General features: G+C 40.2%; 1 protein-coding gene across 2 annotated transcripts in view; it reads left to right on the top strand.

Annotated features, from left to right (window-relative positions):
• Positions 1-12484, top strand: part of LOC139637396 (lissencephaly-1 homolog B) — a 30314-nt gene extending 17830 nt beyond the window's left edge. The window contains exons 2-11 of one of the 2 annotated variants that reach the window (XM_071506071.1): positions 4794-5081; positions 6377-6461; positions 6582-6656; positions 7001-7207; positions 8636-8804; positions 9279-9381; positions 9550-9778; positions 10655-10756; positions 10844-11000; positions 11120-12484. In XM_071506071.1, coding sequence (XP_071362172.1) covers positions 5050-5081; positions 6377-6461; positions 6582-6656; positions 7001-7207; positions 8636-8804; positions 9279-9381; positions 9550-9778; positions 10655-10756; positions 10844-11000; positions 11120-11193 — 1233 coding nt within the window. In that variant the 5' untranslated portion in view covers positions 4794-5049 and the 3' untranslated portion in view covers positions 11194-12484. Of the gene's footprint in view, positions 1-4793; positions 5082-6376; positions 6462-6581; positions 6657-7000; positions 7208-8635; positions 8805-9278; positions 9382-9549; positions 9779-10654; positions 10757-10843; positions 11001-11119 lie in introns of those variants that run through there. The other variant, XM_071506070.1, reaches the window with a different exon arrangement.
• The last annotated feature ends 1025 nt before the right edge of the window (positions 12485-13509 follow it).

Genomic DNA, 13509 nt, shown 5'->3' with positions numbered 1-13509 from the left:
TGCTTTCTAAAAAAAAAAAAAAAAAAAGTGTTTCTTTCAGTTAACAGAAAAAAAAAACTAATTTAGCCTGGTGTTGAATTTGTAATTAAACATTGCCTTGTCAGTTTGTGCCAGCAGGGACTTGTTTGGCCTGAAGGTCACCCATAAGGAGGGGCATTGCTCAGCAGCATGACACAAACGGAGCATGATGACTGAAAGCTTGATATACAGCCAAAATTAATGCCTGTGGCTGGTTTCATTGGCTTTTGTTTACATTGATCACCTCTTCCTCTATATTCAGGGAACTTTTTTTTTTCTTTGTCAATCACTTCTGCTTTAAAAAAAAAAAAACACTGAAAATGCAAGAAAGCAATTGAATTCCTTCTTGCATTTGTTCTATTTATTAAGACAGCTTTGACTCAAGACTTAATGGTCCTTTCATAACAGCACGTTGGGGCATGTGTATCCTCTGGCTCCACCTCTCATTATATATATAAATGAGTGCCTCATCATCATGTTGCCCCACCAACCATTATTTTAATCAACAGTGCGTGTTAAATAATTAGATATGTTACTAAAACATATAAAAGGACAAGTGCCCATTAATAAATTAGTTCATCAGTTGATTAGTTGATCACCAGGAAACAGGTCAGCAGTAGTTTTGATTAATTGATTATTTATGTCAGAATAACAACCATTCTCTGGTTTCAGCTTCTCAAGTGAGAAGTTTGGCTGCTTTTTCTGTTTTATGTGGTACTGTGGGCTTTAAGAAACTGTGATGGCCTTTTTTTTTTTTTTTTTTTTTTTTTTTTTTACTATATTTGTCTTCAAGTCATATAAGGGTCGCACTATTACATTTACAAATAAATTTCTCTACAGTTTTAGAGGATGCTAGGATCGATTGATTGATGCTCAGATTAATGGCTGTTGTTCATTCTGAGAATAGAGGTAAAGTCTGCGTCACATCACAGCTGTACACAAGGCTTGTTCAACTGAACATGCTCTGTGTTGAGGAAGAAACATTTTCAGTGCTCTGAAAAAGACAGATGATGCATAATTGACGTCACAGTCTGATATTGTAGTCTAATGGGAGGTTAGTCAGCTAATCTTTTCACCTTTTTACATTGCACAGTTTAAACCAAGACGATAAGGTTTGTAGTTCTTGAGCAAACAGAAAAGGCATGTAAATTGTTGCATCTGTTTTGCGGCTATAAGTGAATAGAGAGAGATGGGAGGCAGCTCCTTCTCCTAATGACGTCTCATTCACCTACAGGTAAACTGAAGCTGGTCATTATACTGCATATGCTCTTAGTGGCCTCCACATGGGTCCATGTAGCCAGTCACATATCATGATTGGATTGTTTCTCCATCTAAAAGACATTATTATAGCGCAAACGTAATTGTGAAGAATGAACTTTTTTAATGTGTTTTCTTTCAGGATGTATACACACTGAGACTTGAAAAAGAGGAGAGAAAGGCACTGGACTGAATAAGTTTTTTTTTGTTTTTTTTAATTAGCTCTGATGTGTTTTGCAGTGCCTGGATTATGGGGTCACCAGGTTGTAGCTATAGCTATAGCTATACCTTTAACACAAAACCACAGAGTAACTGATGAACAATACAATGAACTGGAAGTAATTTTATTAAAGATTTTCACACGTAATAAAAAAAAATGGATTGCTAGTTTGTCCTTACAATTGACTTGGAATCATTATTTTTGGTCATAAGAAATGTGTCATATTGTAACATGATACAATCATGTATCAATCCAGAGAAAGTCGATGAACAATTTCATGTAGGAATTGCCCGGCTGATTATCATTAGTTTTTTACCCACGATACATTGTAAGGACTAGACCCATGATTTAGTCATAACATCTCATATTCCTGTGGGTTACCTTTTAAAAGATAAATTTAAAGTTTGTTTCTCGTATTTCATGTCATCTGTTGTCTGCAGCTTGTCTGACTCTTTAATTTCATCTCCATTGCTCTGTATTCATGGACAACCATCTTATTTAATCTGTGTACAACAATGAATAATAAATATCTGAAGATAATTTAAACAGGTCCCTACTGGCATTTCCTTAAAATTAATCCATGTTAAACTTTACATAAAAGTTTTATTGCTTGAAATACAGGCTAGTGCTGTGTCATTGTGCTTTTCTAGATTGTATAATGTATTCAGGTACTGCAGGAAGAAAATTGTCTATTGCCCTCTGTTTTGCTAATAAGGTCAGCCAGGTCATTGTGCCCCAGGTGAAGGAAGGGGTCATGTCAGTGTCTTGCTCAAGGATACGTAAGGATAAGGATACCTTATCTCACAAACACACTAATCAGACTAAGGCCCTTTAGTCTGGGGGTATACTCTCACTGCCGCTAGGCCACACTTTGGTGGCTGGTCTATTTTGGAAACACTTGTTAGGCATTTATGAAAATGTGTTAATGCTACTTCAGACTAATTACTAATCATTGGGATGGCTCTGAGCGTTAGCTTGTTATCTGTTGATCTGTCTTACTAAAACCGAACTGCAAGATTATTTTGATAAGTTAGAGCTACAATATTTATTGTTGATTCATGAGACTGTTGGTATCTTTCACAATTCATTTCTCAGTCTAGAAACTGTCAGAAAAGTGAAAATTGTCATCGTCATAATCCACTGGAGTGTGAGTACATGTCGAAATGTTTTGTTTTGTTTGGCTTTCAAAAGGATTAAGGATATTTTGATTGCAGTGATAAGAAAACAGGGAAACATTTTCATTAAGGTTTAGTGATCAAAATAGTTGGCAGTTATTTTTATGTCAGCAAACAATTTCAACAGTAAGCTTGAGTTTTCTAAAGCCAAACTCGTGACCATCTGATCTATGATGGTGTCAAAAGGTACCTTCTTGTTTGACAAGGAATTGAAAACTGTGACTTCATGCTGGAATAATAAAGGTTATCTCGATGTTGAATATGTGTTTTTTTCACACTCTTGTGTGTGTTGATGTGTGAACGGGTGCTGTCAACACATATGATATGACATTACAAACCTTTTGGCTCTCCCCTTTGCAGAATCAATTCAAAGCAACCATTGCCTTTTAGGAGAAATGGACTAAGCGTTCAGACAAACAAACAGGTCATAAACAAACGCCATCTACATTATTTCCTTTTGATAAACCTGATACATGGACAGGACCTTGAACCCTTCTTGATTTATGACTCTCTGATCATGTTCCCACTGAGTAGCACTGCAGATAACTGCTCTTTCTTGCCCGTCAGTACAATAACTGGAGTATGAAAACTTGAAAACAGACTTGAAATTACTATTTTTTTTAACCGAAACGAAGCCTCATACTGTCCCTTATGTTTTAAAGGAACTCCTAGACAAAATATCTCAAATACAGTTGCTGGTAAAGCTCAGGAGTCTCAGGCAGGTACAGAGGCTACTGAGATTGTCTTAGTTACGTAATAGTTTGGAGGTTGGTCTGTTTGGTCAAATGGCTATTTTTGAATCGCGCTGAGAGTGCTGCTTTGCTAAAATCACTAGCTCTGTCCTGTCTGCTCAGCGCACTTATCATGTTTGCAGGCAGGAAAGAGGAGTTCTTTTCAGGACACTTCAGGCTCGTCTCTGGCTAAACGCGTTGTTGTCCCCTGCTGTGAACTATACGATACAGAGGACAACAAAAGAATAGAAACGTTCAAATGCTCATCTGTAAAGTATAATACGTGTAGAAAAATATTGTGAATGTTAAGACCAGTTTCCAATTGTGCATCATTCAATTTTTCTCTTTTTTTTTTCAAAGGAGGCTTTTATGTGTAGAGGCAGCAACTATCAACTGACAGAGAAACAGACAAGAACAATGCACCAGATAGACAAGGGCGAATTGCTGTTAAGGTCTTCTCTTAATGTCTGGGGTTAATCCTGTTAGCTACCGTCCAGTCCCTTCTTTACGTTGCACTGTCAGCTGTATGAGGACTTGTGGTCTCTATCACTTAGAAACACACACACAGACTGTAGGTTGCCTGGTCTAGCCGCTAAGCAGCTTAGTGCTATTGTGGCCCCAGGTGCCAGCAATGTTGAAGCTCAGGAAGTGATTCCTTATTAGCTTTGCAATCACAGAGTGGTGTGTTTTGATTTTGTAGCATGTGCTGTTGATCTTTGCTCTTGTTTTGGGGTAGTGGGATGGTCACATTGTCCCAAATGCCAGACATAAACTCTAATAAAACCAAATGCTTTAAACTCCCACAGTCAAAGTCTGTGTTAACCGTTTGTCCCCTGATGAAGCCTTAAAATTACAACATTTATAGGATCATTTGAACAAAACACAAGTAAAGTTAGCAAAATTAACTGCCACCTTCTTAAAACTGATATTGTGCTTATGCAACATCAGTGGGTTCAGATAAAGTTGCAGAAAGTAGAGAATTCTTAGTCCAGTCTTAAGTTGTCTAACAAATATTTTTTCTCAATGTTTTGAAATTGATATTATGTTAAGTCTTTGGCAGCAATAAAGATGCATACCTAAGTGCATGAATGAACAGGAAGATGACAGAAATCCCTTAAAATGGCTTTTCCCTACTTCCCAGTCCTGTTTAATTAAACATTGTTGTACTTGCCTACTGTCTTGCCTCCCTGCTTTATTTACCCAAACTTTGTTAAAAGTTTTTGTATCACTAAAAATAATGGAGTTTGTCAACTTTTTGTTCTTTTTTTTTTAGCTGCCAACTGTCTCTATTTACTACTACTGTAATTGCATAGTTTTTGCCATTCACGTCGTTGCCTTTCCTGTGTTGATTTTTCTTTAAAACCATTTCTCTCTTTCTTCTTTCTTCCCCAGGTGATGGGCACATCTGATCAGTGAGAGAGATTCGGGCCATTGTGAATACTCGTGGAGCCTTATCCCAACAGCTGATTGGCAGCTGTATCTCCAGTTCATCTCCCTCGGTGTGGCACTCTTTTCGCCACCTCAGAGTCTCTAAAGGAAAAACATCGCTGAGGGATCAGTCACCTCCCCATCACACACTTCCTAGCCAGACTCCCTCAGCACATCGCCTCAACCTCACCTCCCCAAGAGGGAGAGAACAGCAGCCACCATGGTGCTGTCACAGAGACAAAGAGATGAACTGTGAGTGCCTGAATGTAAATAAGTGGGTGTGCTGGCTCATTACACATGCAAACAGGAACAGACATGTATACCAACACACATTTTGTGTTCATCTAGAGGTGCATTTAAGTGTGTGTTCATTTAGGTTTTGTAGCAATACCTCGAAGTTTGTCCACGAGTACAGATGTGCATCACATGTTCTGAATACAAAGCAGTGGAATATAATCAGCTGTCAGGGCTAAGTCATCCAGAAGAGGTTAACGTAGATGTTGTGAGAAAGTGCATTCCTTTACAAGAATGTAATCATTGAGGAAACGTGACAAGATGTGAGCTTGAAGGTGGTTCACTTGATAGCTACTTAGTGAATATTTCATAACCCACAGGACAGGAGCACAGGAGTGTGGGGGATGGGGAAGGAAGAGGAACTTAAAAAAAAAAAGATGGTTGGTTAATATGAGCTGTCTTGTTGATCATACTAGGTATTCATCCCAGCTCAGTAGACCCCAGTCAAGACAACATACAATGGCATATATTGTCACTTTTGTGTGGAAACCCTTGATGGTCAAGAAATCCTGACTGTTCATGTTGATTTAAAAAGGATTTCATTGGGATGATGTAGAGGAAATTTTGTTGCCTGTGGTGGTCTGATATTCAGAGTAACCGATTTATTCAAAGTAGCCCTGAAGCTGCAGCCTAAATTTAGTACCGTTACTCATGAAATATTCACCCATCATCTCATAAAGGAACTGTTCCACTCATTTATATAACTCCGTGAGTGTGGGGGCGTGTGTGAGTGTGCGTATGTACGTCTGTGTGTATTTGTGGATGAGTCTGCCTGCATGTTTAGGGTTGTTTCCATGTGCTTGTGGTTGCCCTGTCCTTGCGTCGTCCATGCTCAGTTTTCTCTCTTCGTGGCCACTCTCTGGTTTCCAAGCAGCAGCACAAAACAGTTTCCCCAGCGATTTTGCCCTTACGTTTTGTTTTCTTCACTGAAGGATTGTAATTTCTTTTGGCACTAACTCACATTTGCTGACATTTAAGTTGGAACTGTGAAACTTGAATCCCATTGCTCCCATCTGTTAGACAGGGTGTGGTCTCCTCTCTTTTAAGGAGGAACCAGCATTTCTGTTAAGGTGGAGTTCATGTTTAATAGATGCTAATCTCACTCATCAGTACACAACTTTGTTGACTTTGTAGTGCATTTATCACAACTCTGGATTTAAGATGACTTAAGATTGGCAGTAGGTGTGTGGTAGCATCTGATGAGTTAACACCTGAAACCTTTCAAATATCAACTTTGTTCTACTTTTTCTCAGAAACCGGGCTATAGCTGACTATCTCCGTTCCAATGGATATGAGGAGGCCTATTCCACCTTCAAGAAAGAGGCAGAGTTAGATATGGTAATGAGTGACAGACACAACAATGTTGGAACAAATTACCATTACCTTATGTACTTTCATTTTTACTAAGAGGAATGAGGATCCCCTTTCTCAGTGTCTGTGTCTTTTCTCTGTTCATAGAATGAAGAGGTAGATAAAAAGTATGCTGGGCTTTTGGAAAAAAAATGGACCTCAGTTATCAGATTACAGAAAAAGGTAAGGACTGTTTGTTCGCTTGCTGATAGTGTATTTTAAATTTGCCTGAGATGTTTGATACATGCTGTACAGTTCATGTGTAAGGCCGACTAATCCTATGGGCATGCAGTGTAGCTGTCAGTACCTGTGTCAACATACTCCCTCACCTAACCCAGAAAAGCTTAAATTCAAACAAGTTTATTCTAGCATCTTTATAAAAATCAAAACCACCAGATTGACAGCTGATAATGTTGAATAATGGGCTGTGGACATAAAATAATTACATTTTTGTTTTTTAATCGGGATTAGCATTTGCAGATCAGAGTTTCTGAACTTTGGCTCCTTGTCTTGCTGCACTGCCTCAGGTGATGGAGTTGGAGTCAAAATTGAATGAGGCAAAGGAGGAGATGACACATGGAGGATCTGTGGGTCAGAAGAGAGACCCCAAGGAGTGGATCCCCCGTCCCCCAGAGAGATACGCCCTGAGTGGCCACCGTGCCCCAGTCACGCGTGTCATATTCCACCCTGTCTTTTCTGTCATGGTCACAGCCTCAGAGGATGCTACCATCAAGGTGCGTGTGTTTACAAACAGCATTTATACACTGAGCTGCCAGTTTGTTAGGTACAGCTAGCTACATCTGATACAACAGCCCTGCTCATAAATACTTACAAGCATACTCAGTTTATGTTGAACCTGATGACCCATCTTTTTATCAGCAGGAGAAGAAAAGATATTAGAGATCATTCAGTCTGATGCAATACTGTCCACAGCACTGTAGCCCGCAGAATGGACGGAGTTACATCAGTACCTTTCTGACACAGTGTACACAAAGAGCTTATATGCAGGGCTTTTGTGTTATACTGTATATGATTTGTTTAATGTACCTTTGTGTAGCTACAATACAACTGGCAGATGTAATTTGTAAATGTACAAATGTATCAAAGTACACTGGGAGAAGTGGTATTTATGTTACATAATTATTCATTGATAATTCCAAAGTTTAAGAAAACGAAGGGGACAGCACAGTCTTGACCTACTTTTAATACTGCCCTAAAAATGTGAATCTTATAAAGCATTAAAAAAATGTAACCTTGTTATTAGCAAATCAGCAATTAACAGCATTATCACATAGATGTATTACACATTAATTTTTACATCATGACATCCTGTGTGTGTTCTTTGCAAATGTCAGACCTCGTTTGCTTCACTTATGTGTCTTTGGGACGTCTCTCTGAAAATGTCTCTAGCAGGAATATTGAAGCGTAGTGATGGCTGAATGCAGCAGCCTTTATAAGCACGATCAGTGAGTGTTGCAGCTCACCACAACATAACCTCTGCAGCTCTGACCCCTCAGATCAAAGCTGTACTGCAGATCTGAGGCCGCTCTCCCTTTTTATCCTCACTGCATCTGCTTCAGCATGCCCACCCCTCCCTCTTTTTCTCTTCCCTCCCTCCCTTCCTCAATCCCTCCCTCCCACCTTTCCTCCCTCACTCTGTTTCTTTTTTCTGCTTTGTCACTGCTCATCTGTGTGAAGATGGGCTGATGCACTTGTTGTCAGAGGCAACACTCCCAGAGCACAGCACCTTGGGATATGTGCAAATCTGTTTCTCTTTGGGCCCATCCGCCTCATTTCCTTTAAGACTTTCTATTAAAGAAATAAACAGTGTCGGCTGATTGTTTAATTTATATTATTTTTAATGAAATGACATATTTGTCTATTTAAACCTACATGTCTAACTGCAATTTTCAATATTCACATTTGAGTTTAATGTCAAAACACGTTGTGTAACCTGCACCTCTTCCTACCTCATGAATCTGTCAAAAAAAATCAATAAGGTCACTTAACACTTTTTGTCGTTAGGTCACAAGACTTAATAGAATTTGACCAATTTTAGCACAGTAATCTTTAGGCTGGGTATACATCTGTATTTTATTGTTGGGGAGGCTGATGCTGAAGTGCCACACTAACCGACTGTTGCCGTCTGTCTGTAACTTTAGGTGTGGGACTATGAGGCAGGGGACTTTGAGCGAACCCTGAAAGGCCATACAGACTCTGTGCAGGACATCTCCTTTGACCAGACAGGAAAGCTGCTGGCTTCATGTTCAGCTGACATGAGCATCAAACTCTGGGACTTCCAGGGGTTTGAGTGCATCCGAACAATGCATGGTAAGTGATATTTACAGAAATAATCATTGTACAAGTGGTGTAGCTAATACACAAATGCATACATACATTGTTATATACCATCTGATTTAGAAATAGTGTTACTACCGAATTGCATATTTTATTTGGTGTAATGATGCAAAATTATTTTCTTTATAAATGGATCCAGCAAACACTGTAAGTGGGTGTACAATTATTTTGGTTGTACGTCACTAAATATACGTTTTGTTCAGAGTGCATGATGTTAGCTCAACAGACAATTAAAGCAAAGAAAAATGAAAGAAATGATCCCCACAAAACATGTGCATTCACTCTTTATTTTTAGAAACTAAATACAAGTCTTTTCTAATGATGGGTTAGTTTTATTTTAGAAATCTGAAATGGTTTTGGATGCTGTGACTTTGAACACATCTGGTGTGGTGGTTTAAGATTAACTCAGACTAGTTAAATAACTTAACTATCGACTGTGTTGTCCAGGCCACGATCACAATGTGTCGTCTGTAGCCATCATGCCAAATGGTGACCACATAGTGTCTGCCTCCAGAGACAAGACCATCAAGATGTGGGAGGTGGCCACTGGGTAAGTGAGGGGGGTCCTTGTTTCAACTGCTTTGTCATAATCAAGTTTCAAATCATTCTTCCTTCCCATGGTCTTAATTCTATCCCTGATTATGTAGCAGTAGTTTAAAATTAAATTATACTAAAGGCTGCTCTTTCACAATTTGACTTATGATGTTTCCGTCTACAGGTACTGTGTGAAGACCTTCACGGGCCACAGGGAGTGGGTGAGGATGGTGCGTCCCAACCAGGACGGCTCATTGATCGCCAGCTGCTCCAACGACCAGACGGTGCGTGTATGGGTGGTTGCCTCGAAGGAGTGCAAAGCTGAGTTGCGGGAGCATGAACATGTGGTAGAGTGTATCGCTTGGGCCCCTGACAGTGCTCACCCCACCATCCTGGAGGCCACAGGCTCAGAGGTAAATACAGCTGCTACAGAGGATGTTTGTATATGTTTGGTTCAGCTGCAGGGTTTCCCACAATTATTTATACTAAAGACAAATCTTGTGTACTGAATTAATGATTGTATCATTCTTATATTAAATAAAACTGTAGCATATAACAGAACAGACACTATCACAGTGAGGTCATGAGGCTTTCGTGAAGACAGGTGACCTAATTGATAACTGAATTTATCACAAAAGATTAGATGCAGGTTAAAGGTTGTGGCATCATGTTTGTTTTGTTGTAATTAAATGACGGTGGCAGAACATTACAAAGTTGGGTAAAAGCAGTTTATGCAGTCAGAAAACTGTGTTTCACAAACAGCTGGGGATGTGACATCTTTATCATGTGAGATTTTTAAAAACACGGCGCTAACATGTTTATAGACCAGTCTACAGACATGCTTGTGGCTCTGTGAGGCTGTACTCGGGTACAGTGGCTGATCTCAGCATGTTAGCATGTTTTCAATGACGATGCTAACAAGCTAATGTTCAGCAGGTATAATCTTTAACAGTCTTAGTTCAGTGTGTTAGCATGCTAACATTTGCTAATTAGCAGTAAACAAAAAAGTACAGCTGAGACTAATGGAAATGCCATTCGTTTTCTAAGTATTTAGTCACAAAGCAAAGTATTAGACTAATTCATATTTTGATCTGTTGTTGGTGCTCGATGAAAAGTCAAGGAATTCATTCAACCAACCCACAGACAAACATTTCCATTCCTAGAGCTGTGTCGTTATCATGGCTGAAAATTGCCACTTCATTCAAAGAAAGCATCTTTTTGATACGCTGTTCTTTTTTGTGTAGCCAGCTGCTAATCTCTTACATCTGCTCTGTATCTGTGTTTTACAGAGCAAGAAGAGTGGGAAGCCTGGCCCCTTCCTCCTCTCTGGATCCAGAGATAAAACCATTAAGATGTGGGACGTCAGCATTGGCATCTGCCTTATGACACTGGTGAGTAGTCTAAACAATGGTTTCTGTATCTCAGTGTCACTACTTATGAGTGAGGGGAGTGGTAGGTAATTTGTCTTGGTTTCACAGGTGGGACACGACAACTGGGTGCGTGGGGTGTTGTTTCACCCTGGAGGAAGATTCATAGTGAGCTGTGCTGATGACAAAACCATTAGGATCTGGGACTACAAGAACAAACGCTGCATGAAGACCCTGTGTGCCCATGAACACTTTGTTACCTCTTTGGGTAAGACAGTTATTAATGGAATCAGTTTTGCATCTCCTGCTCCTCACATGTTTAACATAAATCTGTGCTAAACCTGTGAAAATACAGAACTTAAGCCCAAATGTTTACCCCTCTTGCAGATTTCCACAAGACTGCTCCCTACGTGGTGACAGGCAGTGTCGATCAGACAGTCAAAGTCTGGGAGTGCCGCTGAGACTTCCTCCATCTCTTGCCCTGTCCTCCTTCCTACCCCCAACTCCAAAAGCAGCCCTAAAGCCCCAAATTGCTCCACCCTACCCCACCTCTACCCCTGCACCTTAGCCCTCTTCCTTCTGTCCCGACAACCAGCCCAGCCCCTCACCTCTTGCAATCCAAACCATAGTTGACCATGGCGCTTTACCTTCCCCCCGTCTCCTCCCCTCGCTCCCCTCTCTTTCCCTCCTCCCCTACATCAGTCCAGCCCTATTAAGATGACTATTGTCCTTTTATGTAAATTATTCTGGATGTAGGGTACGCTTAATAAATGTCACGCAATCTCTGACACATAAACACACTCAAAAGATAAGAAGTATTCCTTGCATGGTGAATCAAACAAAAAAAATTGTATACTGTTAAATTTGCCGAATTTGCATACTGTTGTCATGACTTCCCATCGGGTCATAGGGTAAATATCCTTGTGTGCTGCCGCGGATGGATTCTGGTTAACTGACAGTGCACGAAAACCAATGGCACCCCTTGTTGAAGGGGTTTAGTTTTTTGTTTTTTGTTTTTTTTTTTTTTTAGTTTTCTGTTACTCCACGCCTCCATTGTTGTGGTCTGTCACTGCACAGATGGTGATAGAGAAGATGTGAGGAAAGTGAGTATAAGAGAAAGAATGAGTGGAAGCTGTCCAGAAGATGATAGTAAGTTGAAGAAGAAAAAAAAACGAAGCAGAATGCTGCTCCCTAGTTGAATCACATGAGGTTCTGTGGGCGAGTGCACGTGTACATGTGTGTATACATGGTGTGAGTGTGTGTGTGTTTGTATATTATGACAGGAGAATCTCTCCACTGTCTCTGCTCTGATGGTCAGAGGAGAGAGAGGAGGCAAAGCTTCTCACCCACTGTGTTCATTCATACTACTTCATCTCTTTTAACAAACTTGCTTTCTAGTAGACACTCACAGGACCTTAACGATCCCTAAGCTGCTGAGAGCACAGGCACACTCCCCATAGCAAAAGTGTGTTTTACAGAGGAAAAAGTCTGCTCACCTTCTACGAGGTTTGTGTGTGTGTATGTCGCCCCAGAGAATCGCCCAGTGCCCTCTTGCTCGCTATCTCTGCCTTGTTAACCCATTGAGGGCTCCCTCACGGGATTTTCATTCTGCTTTCTGTGGTCTCACTGCTCTCTTTACACACACATACACATACACTCACAAATGCACATACACGCACAGTAAAAGTTGTGTATCAATATATCTGGATGTCATTGTTTGCAACATAATGAAATAAAATTCTGTAAATATAAGTTATCTATTTGTGTGCTTTCTTTGAAAGATGAAGGAAGAAAACCCTCTGGGAGTCAAACAGGATTTACCACCGCAAAGTTTCATAGTGAGGACAGATACTGTCCATACTATATTAAAGATATTAAATGTTCTCATGGTGGCACCATCTTGTGGTCAAAATAACCTCCAGAGGTATAATCCTTGCCAAAATTAAGAATAAAAGACAAATTTAACTTCCAAGAAAACACCTCAAATCTCACTCTCTATTCAGTCTGTGTGGCAATATGTCCAATCTATATATTCAAAATGCTTCTCTTCTTGAAAATGTGAACTTCAAACACTATCTGATTTCCAAAAAATGTTTTGCTCAAGTGGAAGTTGACCCTATCCAAAATACAATTTGCTTCAATAAGGAAACTGTCTTTTACAGACATGGAGACTATGCCTGTGGCCCTCAAAATCAAGTATAAATATTAAAATAAAAAAACTGGAATCAGAGTAAAATGTGAAGGAGGAAAAATGGGTCACTACTCAAAAACTTTCAAGCTGCTGCTCTGGAAAGCAAATATTATTTATGTATAACTATCTGGCTCTGGTGCTACACTGCGGTCTCTTAGCATCTTTAGGCAGCTTCCATCTGAACATGGGTCAGATCCTGACTGTCACTGATGCAGACAGAAGAGGAACAGATCAGTCCTGACCTAGTAGTTTTATTAATCAAAGGTCAGATGGAGAGGAAGCGGTACTAAAGATGTCAAGTGTGATATGGAGAGAGCAGGATAAGTTGTGACATTTATTCCTCAGGTGCAGCCCAGTTAGTTAAACTGCAAGCTCAGACTGGAGAGGCAAAGACACCAGGAGGCAGCAGGGACGGTCAGCCCCCCCCCTTTATCAATTATGTACTGTACCCCAGCCTACTTCTGTGCTCACACACACCTGCTCACTCACCCACACAGCAATTACTCTTTTCTCTGTGCTCTGTGGTATCCTGGCAACAGTTGCCAGAACGGCAAGTGTGCAGACGCCACACCTTGCTCTGTCCTGC

Source organism: Trachinotus anak, unplaced genomic scaffold (genome assembly GCF_046630095.1).
Source record: "Trachinotus anak isolate AG129_WGS33_773 ecotype Australia unplaced genomic scaffold, CSIRO_AGI_Tana_v1 ptg000020l, whole genome shotgun sequence".
Taxonomy (NCBI): domain Eukaryota; kingdom Metazoa; phylum Chordata; class Actinopteri; order Carangiformes; family Carangidae; genus Trachinotus; species Trachinotus anak.
The sequence above is the reverse complement of the archived record's forward strand: the minus strand, read 5'-3'. Positions and strand labels throughout refer to the sequence as shown.